Below are 14559 nucleotides of genomic sequence, written 5' to 3'. Positions count from 1 at the left end.
GTTTTCTAGCTCTGTTTAGTTCGTTTTGACTTCGTTGACTTTCCATGTATCTTTGTTTGATTTCATTCTGTTGGTTGAGAAATTCTTTGTGCCTGCGTGCTCGTCTATAGGTTCTGCAGGGGAGACTTTGCCCCATAGGCAACCATTTTTTTCTTATAAACCAGACTTTGCCCCATAGGCAACCATTTTTTTCTTATAAAAAACATGGTTTGATTCAGTCATGAGTGTCCAAATGAAATTGTAGCGTATGTTGCTTAGCATATAATATGGATGCTCTCTTAAGTTCTTACTTTTCTTGTATCCTTCGGCACAAACCAGCAGAAAAGTGAAGTTGTTCATTCTTCCTACTTGCTCTCCCACTTTCGGAAGTTGAAACTCAATTAAAGGGAAATATTGAAGTTGAGTAGGTGCTTTACTTTCGTAGTGTGACTTGTAGTTCCATGAAATTCAATTGAATTGTTTGGCAGTGAGCAGTTCTCCAATGCCCAAGGGCTCCACTTCCCGTGAAAGGCTCATGAACCTAAATTCATTGGGCTCAGCTCGACTATAATAGTTACTCAAAACACAAGCATATCTTCTAAAAGACTACATATTTAACTAGACAAGTGGTATTTATCCTTTTCTTATTTGTTATCATCCTCACGCTGTCTTCAAATATGGCACTAAGTAATCGAAAAACTATTATCCATCATATTTTAATCATTCCCTTATGTGGCATCTAATGATTGGACGATAGGTAATGATTGATAAATAATTTCTCAATCACTTAAGTCACATTAGAAGATGATGGAAAGATGATGGCAAAAAGGATGGTACTAACACTTTCAGACCCTGAGCTGCCGACAAAACATTTTCAACAAACCCATTTCTTATTGCCAAGTAATGGTACTAAATACCAACGTACATTAGACCAAGGAGATGATTCAAGCATTCCATCAAACACATGTTATTCCTATCTCGAGAAATGCAATTCAAATACCTCGTTTGTTTTTACAGATGAAATGAGATTAGTTGAGATGAAAATTAAAAATAAAATAAAATATTGTTAGAATATATTTTTTTAATAATATTATTTTTAGATTTGAAAAAGTTGAATTCTTTATATTATTTTATATGAGAATATGAAAAAATTATGATAATGAGATGAGATGAAATAATGTTCTTCCAACCTCTTCATGAAATAAATGTTTCGAGTGACATGAAAATTAAATGGCTTTGGGCATGGGTGACACTAGTTTCCAGTACGGTAAGTCGAGAGTTCTCAATGCTTCGTCTAACCTACTGCTTTGAAAAATGTTATTAAATATTCTAGAGTATAAATGACAAAAGATCATGTAATTAAATTTATTAAGAGTTTTGTTACGTACAAGTAAAGTTACATACTCATCTGCGTATAAATACCGATTCGTTCATATTCAAAATTTAAATTAGTATTGTTTTCAATAAAATCTACTTTTTAACCAATCATATTATATTAATGTACATATTAGTGAATAGTTGTATTTAGATTTTTCCATTTACTAATATGGTGGGATAGAAGCAACACGTGTCCATATTATGAGATTATCTAATAACTCTTTATTCTTATGGTTTTTCCATTTTTCAAAAAAACTGTAGGGTTTAGGTTATTCCAATCAATAAAAATAGTTTCTTCTTGAATTAGCTTTTACAAAGCATTGTGAATTTGTGTTGAAGCTACTCCATATGTCAACCCACAAGTGTGGCCAACGAGAGACCTCCCTCGTAACCCTTCCAACCCACTCTCATTAGGGTGTCAATATATGACATTATCTTTGGATCAAAACAAATTAATTTGATAAGATATGATTAATAAACAGGTCAACTCACGAAACTAAAAATCAACCCGTATAATTCGAATAAGTTCTATTTTCAAATTTGATAAATTTTTAGTTTTATATGCCTTCTTTTGTTGTTGGGATATAATATTAATATAAGTATTTAACAATATAATATTTCAAGCTATCATATGTATTTTTGTTAATATGTAATTTTATTATATATTATTAATTTCGATATTGATAATAAAATATTTTATTATGCATCCAGTTGTAAGTGTGAATGATTTATATAGTTAACCTTATATTATATATAAAATTATATTAATTAAGATTTTAAAAAATAAATATATTGGTTATCTCAATCCATTTATATGAAATGAGTTGAAATAAATTAAATAAATCGGATCCAAGTTAATCCAAGAAAATCTTATTATTAAATAGGTTAAGCGGGTCATGTTGTGTCATACATTATTTATATAGGTTATATTAGGATTTTAAGATCCACCCCTTAAATTAAATGAGTTATGTTCGAGTTGATCCATATAGTTAAGAGTTCTTTTGGATGTAGAGATGAGATGAATCTCTCATTGCAATATTTAAATATTACTCAAATACAAACATTTTTCAATTTCAAATATTCAACTTTTTCATTTAATCATTACATAATAATTATAACTTTTCTAAACTTTCAAACAAAACACAAAAAATAATTAAACTTTCTAAAATCCCAAAATAAAAATTATATTTAAAATTATATTATAACAATATTTTAACTTTATAATATTTTTATTTAACTTTTTCTCTCATTTTCTAAAACTCTATAAAACATCTTTAACTCAAACCATTTCACTATTATTCACGAACCATTTCATTACTATTCACAGATTTTTCATCTCAGTCTCATCTTAACATTCTTAACATCCAAACAAGACTAATACTAATAACTTGACATAACATAAACATGACCAGCAAACACGAATTGCCACCCCTACAGTCTCCTAGGAGTGTTGATTTTCTTCTCTTTCATTTCCTCTTTTCTGTTTTGAGTGATGTGGAAATAAAAATACCTAATGCCACAATGCGAATTAAGGAGAACATCGCATGGAAGTTGTTATTTCTTATTCATTGCTGAACATTTGAAAAAGGTTCGATACAAGTACAGTCAGTTTTGCCGATTCCACTACATTTGCACCGAAATTCACAAACTACAAACACAGCAAACATTCGGACTAAAATCATCGGATTCTCAGTCCCAAGTTTACCATGTAACAACAGCTATTCACATTTAGGCTGCTTCTCCTGAGTCACATAATTTTGTTCTGTCCATCTTACAACGCCAATCTTCCAATTATCATTTTATTAAAATGGTGCAACCTATTCCTGCTTACCCTCTACGAACAATTGAGGTTTGTCAACCTTTGCCTCTTCATGCTCTGAAATTTTCTTTCCCTTACTCGCAACATTTTTGGCTTTACTGATTCGAGAATGACCAACACCTTTCCCGGATTTGTTGACAACTTTCTTGCTTCTCCTGATAGTCTTCAGTGCTAACGATCTCAGTGGAACTGTTATGTCCAAGGGCAGAAGCACCTCTTCCAACTCATTCCAGTCAAGATCTTCAAAGTCACCATCTTCATATACCACTCTGTACCACCCTGACTCTTTGTCAAACTCAGTAACCATACCAGAATAATATTGCTCCCCGAACAACTTTTGAACAGTCCGCCCTTCCAACCAGTCACCGAAAACTGTATTCCCATTCAATTCTGCATTATTTACTGTGTTAGAGAGAACAGGAGTGCTGTTATTTGGGGGCATGTGGGGCACCCCATTAATAACTATCGCAGGTTCTCCAAGTAACTTGAAAACCCCTCTCGATGAAGACTCTGTTTCCTGCTCTGTGTCTGTGTTTTCCATTTCCAGCACACCTTCTCAAAAAGCTGATTAAACGAGAGTCCAAATCTGTAAGCATGCTGGAAAGAAAGCCCAAATCTGGTCTTTTGATAAGCATGGTAGATCAGTTTGAAACTTTGGAAACTTGTCAAAAAAGATAGAAAAATGACAAAACATGCACTTTATTTACAACTATTTTATAACTCTATTTCGAATAGAGGGTAAGTATGTAATATCACAATTATTTTTAATGAAGTGACACTATTACATTGGTTGATTGTAAAATGAGTTGTAAAAGAGTTGTCATCATCACCTAGAAAAGAAAAGTTTGGAACTCAAGCAATAATAACAATAAAATTTCATACTTATAGAATTGAACCAAGCAATGACAAATTGGCAAGCATGTGAAGTGGAACTACATATGAAAAGCAGAAGGCACAAACATAATCTCAAGAGACTAAGCATGCATTACAGTTCAAATGCAATGGCATAGAAGTAGAAAGTAAGAGAATCAATTTCTTTTGTCATTTTGCACCAGAACAAATACAATCTGAAATTTCATTCACTTCAAGCAATAGCAGAATCACAAACATAAGAAATCAGGTCAACATTTTATCAAACTGGAACAAAAAATCCAGCCAAATTGAGAGAGAGGATGAAAACGGCAGTGATAAGCATAAGATACCAACGTTTAAATTGCTACCATATATGTTGATAAAAATGGATTACTAATGTGTTTTAATTCTCTCAAAACGAAAATGTAGCCACTTCACATCCTGAATTCCTGGGGACAATACTATAATTCAAAGACGTAACTGAATCTTTTAGCATAATAATATTGATGGAATCATACTCATCAGAAAGGTGTGAATATACAAGCGTTCTCAACTATTCTTTTATGTCAAATTGAGAGAATCATGATATAGAATATTTTCCATTCCTAGACCTAACTTCACATCATAACAAGAATATGCATTCTACATACCAAATGAATAAACAGAACAAAGACTAGTTTTTCATACTTTCAGATAATAATAGCATCAAATTTCTTAAGAACAAAGGATTGCCTTTTCTTCCAGAATATGAAATACCTATCAAAATTGAAAGCATAGGTAGAAGATAACAACACTGCCGCTTTCCGATTCCCAGAAATGTTCGTCAATTAGAGTGTTCCACAAGTGCATTGCAGCTCAGGCAACTTCGAAACCCTAGAGGTCCTCCTCTTATCCTTCACCTTTAGGGCGACCCAACGGTCGCTGGAAATGGACCTCTTCACTCAAGAATGCAGTAAAGCTGTTGATAAATACTGAAAATAAAAAGTTTAATAACCTGCAACTATCTCCGCCGCTTAATAACCTATCATACATTTGATACAACTGAGAAAATCTATCATTTCATCAATAATAAATTTAATTTTAAGTTGTAAAATAGTTATAAAAAATAATAAATTTATCATTTTCTTAAAGTTTAAAAAAAAAATTATGATTTTATAATACACATACAAATAGATGGAGCTGAAAAAATAATATTATTTTACTTTTTTTATGATAAATAACATGTTCTGTAAATACATTTTTTTTAATGATAAATGTGTTACAAATACATCACATTATTCGTCTACAATAAAACTTTTCATATTAAATGATAAGAGTTTTACTACACATAAGCCCACACACCACACACCACATATTTTTTTATTTTTTAAAATTTTCTTTAAAATTTTTTTTGAGTTTATTCTTCTTAAACTAATTGAATTCTTCTACTCATTATCCATATATCAAACATTTGGTAAAAGAAAAAAATAAAAAAAATGTGGTGTGTGGTGTGTGGGCTGTGTGCTTATGTTTAGAATTTTTCTAAATGATATATTTAAGACAACACTAGCAAAAATGGTACAGTTCATATAAATTTTTGTACTGTCATGTATTTTTTTACAGTCTTTTATCAAGTACTAAAAATAAATTTTAAGGATCCCTTGTTATTTTGAAAGAAATTTGAAGTATAACTAACCAACTTTAGGATTCTATGGTCTCAAATAAACAGAGTGATTAATTAAATAAATCCAAAGTTTTCAAGCTTCACCATTTTATGTGTATTTCTCAATTGTTGCATTATATGACATCGAATGATCTCTTCATATCATACTGTGAACAAGATATAATAAGCACAATTTTTTTTTTTGATAAGTAAGAAGAAATATATTAGAAATGAAAAGGGCAAGGCCCAAGTACACAGGGGGTATACAAAGAGCCTTGCTACAGGCTAAGAGGTGCAAAGAGCAGCGTAAAGTTCAGAAAAAGAAGTGTCATTCAGTACAATAGAGGATGCCCATAAAACTAAAGTGTGGTAAAAGAAAGCCCTAAAGCCTTCCGGAGATCGCTCCTTATCCTCGAAACAGCGACTATTCCTCTCGGTCCATGTGCACCACATTAGGCAAAGTGGCACCATTTTCCAAATGTCTGCGATCTGCCCCTTGCCCCGGATTCCTCTCCAACAAGCCAAAAGATCAACCACCTTTCTAGGCATTACCCATGCCAAGCCTAGTCTTGTAAAGATGTCATCCCATAATGCCGTGACAGCTTCACAATGAAGAAGTAAATGGTCCGCTCTCTCGCTGTTGTGTTTGCACATAAAGCACCAATCCATTAGGTAGAGGCCACGTCTTCTCAGTTTATCGATAGTCAGTATACTCCCGTGAGATGCTAGCCATACGAAGAAGGCCACTTTTAAAGGTGCCTTAGTCCTCCAAATGCTCTTCCAAGGGAATGCAGTGGAGGGGTGTGCCAAGAGTACCTTGTAAAAGGAACGTACTGAGAAACGTGCATTTCCCGTGGGCGACCAAAGGAGGTGATCTTCTCTATCAGCATGCAACTTCAATGCTTGTAACGCGCTGTAGAAATCAGCTATGTCTCCCAATTCCCAATCTTGTGCCGCTCGGGTGAATCTTACTGACCAATGCATGAAGGTAGAAGAGCTGTCGGAGTTATCAGCAACTGTGGCCTCCTTATCAGACGCAATCCTGTACAGGGAAGGAAAAGTGATCTTCAAAGCAAACTCGCCACACCAAGTGTCATGCCAAAAACTAACTTGATTGCCCCTTCCCACCACCAATCTGCAATTAGCAAAAAAAGCTTCCCAGCCATTGCGTATGAATTTCCACACACCTACGCCATAAGCCCCTCTTACTGCATTGGAACACCAACCACCTCTCAAGCTCCCATATTTGCTGTCGATAATTTCTCTCCAAAGGGCGTCTCGTTCCCTATGGTATCTCCATAGCCATTTACCAAGTAGTGCCCTGTTGAGAATTCTCAAGTTTCGGAGCCCCAATCCACCATTTTCCATGGGTGTGCATACTTTTTCCCATTTAATCAAGTGGAATTTTTTCACATCTTCCAAACTACCCCATAGGAAATCGCGGAAGGTCTTCTCCAATCTATGTGCCACACCTGCAAGCAAGGGGAAAAGAGAGAGGAAATAAGTGGGAAGATTAGATAGAGTGCTCTTAATAAGAGTGACTCTACCACCTTTGGATAGATAAAGTCGTTTCCATCCCGCAAGTTTACGTTCAATTTTCTCGACCACCCCATCCCACATTGACTTGGATTTGTGGGAGGCCCCCAAAGGGAGACCTAGATATTTCATAGGCAAGGATGAAACCTTGCAGCCCAGAAAAACAGCCAACTCACTTAGATTGTCGACCTCACCGACTTGAACCATTTCAGATTTTGCAAGGTTGACCTTGAGTCCAGAGACGGCTTCGAAACAGAGCAATAGAGCCCTAAGAGAGCGGATCTGATCAGGGTCTGGCTCGCAAAAGATCAGTGTGTCGTCGGCAAAGAGAAGATGAGAAATAGAGAGATTACCATGGGTGGAGCCGCCCACTGAGAAACCCGAGATGTGACCACCCTCCACCATTCTATGTAACATTTTGCTTAAAACATCCATTACTAAGATGAAAATGAGAGGTGATAAAGGGTCTCCTTGCCGTAGGCCCCGGGAGCTATTGAAGAAGCCTTCGGGAGTGCCGTTCATCAAAACGGAGAATCTGACAGTTGAGATACAATGTTTCATCCATTGACACCACCTTTCCCCATAACCGTACCTGCCAAGTATGTGTATCAACAACTCCCAGTTTACATGATCAAAAGCTTTCTCCATATCCAGCTTGCACAGGATACCCGGAATACCAGATTTGACCCGACTTTCTAAGCATTCGTTGGCAATTAGAACGGAGTCGAGAATTTGCCTCCCTTTCACAAAGGCATTTTGAGACTTTGATATGATCTTTCCCATAACAGTGCTCATCCGCTGGGCTAGCACTTTGGAAATAATTTTGTAAACCCCACTCACCAAGCTAATGGGGCGAAAATCCTGCACCTCTACCGAGCTTGCCTTTTTTGGAATAAGGGCGATAAAGGAGGCATTGAGACTTTTCTCAAATTTCAGGAAAGAGTGAAATTCGAAAAAAACCTTCATAATGTCCTCTTTGACGATGTCCCAGCTAGCTTGAAAGAAAGCCATAGTGAAACCGTCGGGGCCTGGGGCCTTGTCTTTTTCCATCCCTTTTAAAACTTTAAGCACTTCCTCTTCCTCAAACTGCCTTTCTAACCACGCTGCACTTGATGCATCAATAGAGTCAAAAGTTAACCCATCTACCTTAGGCCGCCAGGAATGTTGCTCTTTAAGCAACTGGTCGTAAAAGTGCACGATGTGCTCCTTGATGGTTGCCCTGTTGGAGATAATCCTCCCGTCGGAATGTAAAACCTCAATGGCGTTGGTTCGTCTATGGGAATTGGCGACACTATGGAAGAATTTAGTGCACTTGTCCCCTTCTTTCAACCAAAGGGCTCGTGATTTTTGTCTCCAGGATATCTCCTCCAAGAGCGTGATTTTTTCCAGTTCGGCTATCACCACCGTTTTCCTTTCCTTCTCCTCAGCCGTGAGGGCCACAGATGCTTCTTTGTCCTCCAAGAGCTGCAGTTCCTGAAAAAGAGTGTGTCTTTGGTTATTTAGATTCCCGAAGGTTTCCAAATTCCATGTTCTTAGGTCATTTTTCAAGAATTTAAGTTTTCCGGCTAAAACAAAACTGGGGGTGCCCGAAATCTGATAAGAGGACCACCAAGATCTGATTTTGTCCATAAATCCCTCCACCTTCAGCCACATATTCTCAAATTTGAAGTATCTCCGCCCCTCGTGAATACCTCCACAATCCAACATGAGTGGAAAGTGATCTGAGCAAAGCCTGGGAAGGCGCTTCTGACAAAGGGTGGGGAAATGTGTCTCCCAAGACGGAGAGACCATAAATCTGTCCAGGCGAGACCATGCCCTCCCATTTGACCAAGTATAGTCACCCCCCCTAGGGGTAGATCAAGCAAGTCCAGATCGAAGATTAAAGCTGAGAAATCAGCCATGGCTGATCCCGAGTTAGAGTCCCCCGACCTTTCACTCGAGAACCGAGTGATGTTGAAATCGCCTCCAATGCACCAAGGACCCTCCCACCAACTACACAAGCCAGCGATCTCGTCCCAAAGAAGCTTCCTGCTATTATCATTATTCGGGCCATAAACACCTGCAAAGCCCCACGCGAACCCATCCTCCAAAGATTTAAAGAAACATGCAACCAAAAATTCCCCAATGGATTCTTCCACCAAATCAACAACTCTCTTATCCCACATCACAATAATGCCCCCTGAAGCGCCCTTGGAAGGCAAGCTAGTCCATCCCGCATAAGCGCAATTCCATAAACTTCTAACAATATTCCTGTCTACGTACTTCAATTTGGTCTCCTGTAAACAAATGATGTCCACCTTCCAATCCCGGATTAGGTTCTTCACCCTAAGGCGTTTGTTCGGGTTGTTTAAATCCCGAACATTCCATAAGAGGATTTTGGGCTTCATGGATCACCTAAGGTCACCCTATCAGTAATTCTTTCCCGGCTAGCGCTACCTTCTCAATCATAATTTACAGAACATGAAAGTCTCTGTAATTCCCTTTCCCTTTTACTGGCGGATTGGAGGTGGTGAGACTGCTCTGCTGCAATGGCTGTGAACAATGCTGTCAACTGGTCCTCGAAGCCGACGCAAGAAATCCCTGCGCAATGCTGAATGTCCTCTACCTTCTTCAGCACCCAATCTGTTTGTGGGTCAGACCACGGCAATGCTGGGGGCAACGAGCAAAGTGGGCTGGGATCATCCCCTTCATTCCCCACAACATCCCCTTCAATCCCCATATCAGTGAAAGGTACCAAAAGGCTTGACCCTAAATCTGCCTCCCCTTCTTCTCCCACTTCAAAACCAAGTTCAACCTCTTCCTCAAGCGTACAAAGTACCCTGGAGGTAAACTCAGAGGAATCCATCAAGGAAGGAGCAAACCGAACTGCTGGTGAGGAGTGATCTTCATTCCCGGAGGAGAAATGGCCCTCGGAAGTGAACCCAGTAGCTTCCAAAGGACAGATCGGAAGCTTCTGTGCCGGATTCGGGCCCACGGAGGCGAGAGGATCGACGGTGACGTCGTTTTCCTCCGTGGGCAACTCTGTTGGAGGCGTACTTGCCACCTTAGTGGGTTTAGGCGATGCTTTGACTACGCCGGTAGGGTCGCCAGAGCTAGTCGGCACTTTCTGCGATGCTGACGGGGTGGCCGGCGTGATTGCCGGCGGGGTTTGGTTGAGGGAGCCTGAAAGCGGGTCACGGGACCGAGATCCGTGTGTTGAAGGGTCCTTCCGGGTCACGGGCTAGACCCGAGAGGGGGAACCCGTCTGGGGAGCGGGCCGAGGGCTTGGGCTTAAAGCCCGAGTGAGTGGGGTCAAGGCCCGTGTAGAAGGGGCCTGCTGGGAACCGGGTGGGTGAACTGGCCTTGAAGCCCGAATGGGGGAACCGGCCTGGTGGGGGTTTAAAACATATTTTGCCCTCTGTGGGCTTTGAGGCCCGTTCGGCCCAGAGGCAAACAAAGGCCCGAGAGGCCGTGTGCTTACCAAAGCCCCACAACCTTCAGTTATCTCTGCACATGCAGAGGCTTTCCCTCCCATAATGGGAAAACAACCTTCTGAGATTGGCTGGAGCGAGACAGACGTGCGCACCTTACTCCGTCCCATCACCATGCCGAGTCCCATGTCTACTTTATTCACCAGAGTTGCAATCTCTTGGAGTACACCCGAAAGTTTGGATTTAACATCCCAAAATACTCCTTCTATTTCACCTAATGTTGTACCACTGTCAGAGATCCCCTCCACTACCACTAGGCAACAACCAGATTTATCTTCCTGCAACTCCTGTACAGCGCTGCACTCTCCTATTGCACCGAATAAAGCCGCGGCATAAGAAGCCGGCATGGCCAATGGCCTGAATGCAAACTCCCCAACCCGACTTAGAGCCTCATGTTCAGCCACCTTTTTGAGGTTGTAGGCAAACCCCTCCCATCCACAACTCTTGGTGCCTTCAGGGATGATTAGGGAGCCTCTTCTTCTGCCATTGACGAATTCCTCCAGGTGGAGATAGCAGCCCCTAGCATTTCTGAGTAGATGAAGGGTGAGAAACCCATTGCCGATCCTCATTTTTTTAAAGAAATTCTCACGCCACCTGGTCTCGGCAGCTTCCACCACCATTTTCACCACCCATGAAGCCGCCGCCCCATTGATAAGCAAAAAAAGAGCCATGCATCTGCTTTTCTCTAGAATACGAAAACAATTTGCTCCCACCTTCGAGAAAACAAAAGTTTTGGACTCCACAGAAAAATGTCTAATGTTCTCCATTGCAGAAAAAACAGGGGAGAAAGAGAGAGGGTGAGAGAAAAAAGATAAGGGAAAAGGTGAGGAAGGGAGGAGGATTATAGAGATGGAAGAGAGAAATCAGCTCCGGCGAGAGGCGCCGGAGTGAGAGTAAGGTGCATGCATGCAGGCACGAAGGGAGTGTACGGAGAGAAAAAAGTTTTCACCAGATAATTTGTCTTTCTCCCACACAAAACTATTGAAGAGAATAAAAGTTTTTATAATAAGCACAATTGTGTAGTTTTAATAAGGCATTGTTGGGGAAGTGGTTGTGGAGATATTATAGGGAAGAGGAAGCGTTGTTTGTTGTTGTTGTTTTTTTTTTTTTGGGGGGGGGGGGGGGGGGGGGGGGGGGGGGGGGAAGACGCGTGATCGATTGGAAGTATGAGAGTGATTGTGGGGTATGGTGTGCTAAGGAGAGTAGAGGGCCTTATGGTGTGAGCTTATGGAAAGGAAAGGATGAGATTATTTTGTGAAACAAGTCAAATTTGTGGTAGATGATGGTTCAAGAGTTCAATTCTGGTTTGATGTTTGGTGTAGTGAGAATGCACTGTTTAGAGCTTTTCCTGTTGTTTTCAGATTGGCTGTTAATCAACAGACATCAATTTCAGAGTTGATGAGTTACTCTAATGGAGAGGTTCATTGGGATGTTAGATTTTTCAGACCTGTCCAGGATTGGGAAATTGAGGAGGTTACTGACTTTTTTAGATTGGTGTATTCAGTGGATTTTAGAAGACATGACAGGGATCAAATATTCTGGGGACATACAGCATCTAAAAAGTTTTCTGTTAGATCATATTATAAGATGTTGTCTGATCAGCATTACATTTCTTTTCCTTGGAAGAGTATTTGGAAGGCTCATGTTCAATCAAAGGTTGCTTTTTTGTATGGACAGCAGCTATTGGGAATATTCAGACTATTGACAATCTGAGAAAGGAATGATTGTTATGGAGTGGTGCTTCATGGGCAAGAAAGTAGCGGAAGCAGTGAATCATTTATTTCTACATTGTGATTTGGTTAAAGTGTTATGGGATGTGTGTTTAGAAGATCCGGACTGACCTGGGTTATGCCAAAATCAGTGGTAGATTTACTCACATGTTGGACTAGACTTCATACTTGCTTTCAAGTGGCAGCGGCGTGGAAGATGATCCATTTATGCATTATGTGGTGTATATGGTTGAAAAGGAATGCGAGGTGTTTTAATAATAGGGAATGACATGTAGAAGAACTCTGGAAATTTTTATGGGTTCCTTGTTTAGTTGGTTTTCAGCTATTGTTCTTAATGGAGGGGATGTTCAAAAGTTTCTGTCCTCATTTTTCTAGTATAAGAATGTATTTAGGTGTTTCTTTTGCATACAACTTGTGTACATGGGTTTCGCCTATTGCATTTGATGAATAAAATTTTTACTTATAAAAAAAAAAAAAAAATCTTATTTTAATATTTTTTATGCATTTTAAATATTTCCTCTAACTGTCAATGAATTTACAATATCCTCATATCTTTTGATATTTGCAATATCTCTCCATATACAATATCATATAATTATGTCCTATACACAACATAAAAATTTATTAGCCAAATAAGCCCCTTTTACAATACATATTACATAAATTCAGCTTATTTGAGTAGACATTAGGCTTATTTTTCTTTTCTATTTTGTCTAAGGATAAACATAGGCTTGTTATTAAACTATGCTTGAAAGTTTTGTATTCTTTAATTTTCCGAAGTTGTCATGGTAACCAACTAGATGATGTAGACTATGACTACATTTACATAATGAATATGGGACCTACTTATAAAATGTTTCCTTGAATTTCTCCTCATCCCAAGAACTGCAAAATCAAAAACACCAACTCCCAACTTAAGGAAGACATAGTGCCCAGTAATCCTAAACACTCCAGCACAAAGATCAAATATCAAACCAAAGTGTCTATATTCACAGCGATCAATACAGGTTGTCTCAAAATCCTCTTTCAATCGTTAAAGGTCAATAATTTGATGAAAAGGAAAATACCCAAAAACAATTTCTTCGCTAGAAAGTTGAAGAAGAAATATTTTCTAGATATAACTAGCTCAAAGTCCCAATTTACACTAAGACGAGTTTTGCTACATATAGTCACTTTTGTGTACTCCTTGCGTATTCCACTGATGTGATTGATCAAAACAATTATTTTATATTAAAAAAATGACACAGTCAATCACATTGGTAGAGTGCGTTAGAAATACATAAAAGTAACTGCACCTAAAAATTTTGTAAAAGAAATCGATAAACTACATATACCTAATAAAGACGACAACACCTAGAAAAAAGCTCATTTTTCTAGCAAATCCCACGTCAATGAACCCGAAATAAACTCCTGATTTTCAGCTCCTAGAGTCTAAGACAGAGATCCAACTACATGTGAGACCAAACCAAGTTCTACAGCTTGATCCTCTATCAATAGATGGAATATTCTTCGTCAATCTCCCCATCAAGAAAAAGAAGAAAACACATAACCTTACTGGTCTTGAGAGACGAATCATTTCTAGTATTTTAGGGTTTTCCGACTACTCTCCTCCACTTCTTTTACTTCTCTCTCAATGTGAATGTGCTTTGCAGCTTATAAGTCAACGGCTGACAAACTGTCGCATATCTTTCAACAGTAGAGCATCCAAGAATTTTTTTTAATAGATTCTTCTGCTTTGATTTAGTCTATACTCATACGCAGAAGCCACCCAGTTAGTTTTTGAGTAAGCAATCCTCAGGAAATTAGTGATAGCTCGGTTATACACTATACAGTACAATCCAACATACCAAGACGTTCAAGAATCTCAGATTTGAGAGAGAAGATAGAATAGACTCGGAGAATAGAGAGATTGAGAGAGAAGATTGCATAAATACCATAGTTCTACTCGGAACCGCAGCAATGAAGGAAAAATCTTCAGAATCTTTACATCAGCCGTAGGGACAAAGGAATTGTAACACGCCCACTAGGTAGATAATGAATAGAATGAAATATTTCACTTCGAGGGTGAGAAAACCTCCCAGAAATTGAGTAGGAGGAAGAAGATGATGGTATCAGAAAAAAGTTTCTATTACTTTCTCCATAAAAGATAAAAGA

The 14559-nt window shown here is 38.7% G+C and overlaps 1 protein-coding gene across 4 annotated transcripts; it reads right to left on the bottom strand.

The window, feature by feature from the left end:
- Nucleotides 1–2884: 2884 nt before the first annotated feature.
- Nucleotides 2885–14559, bottom strand: LOC122279087 (dirigent protein 17-like). 4 transcript variants are annotated; one of them, XM_043089421.1, is made up of 3 exons: nucleotides 14340–14559; nucleotides 4784–4998; nucleotides 2885–3796 (listed from the first exon to the last, which is right to left on the bottom strand). In XM_043089421.1, exon 3 carries the CDS (start codon nucleotides 3714–3716, stop codon nucleotides 3174–3176), a length of 543 nt encoding a protein of 180 aa, XP_042945355.1. In that variant the 5' UTR covers nucleotides 3717–3796; nucleotides 4784–4998; nucleotides 14340–14559; the 3' UTR covers nucleotides 2885–3173. The 4 variants fall into 4 exon arrangements, with proteins under 4 accessions (XP_042945355.1, XP_042945354.1, XP_042945353.1 ...); XM_043089420.1 differs by having other exon boundaries at nucleotides 2885–3791; nucleotides 14340–14558; XM_043089419.1 differs by having other exon boundaries at nucleotides 2885–3772; nucleotides 14340–14558.

The sequence above is a fragment of the Carya illinoinensis genome, chromosome 10 (assembly GCF_018687715.1).
Source record: "Carya illinoinensis cultivar Pawnee chromosome 10, C.illinoinensisPawnee_v1, whole genome shotgun sequence".
Classification (NCBI taxonomy): Eukaryota; Viridiplantae; Streptophyta; class Magnoliopsida; order Fagales; family Juglandaceae; genus Carya; species Carya illinoinensis.
Note: the sequence above shows the minus strand (reverse complement) of the source record. Positions and strands in the feature narration are given on the sequence as shown.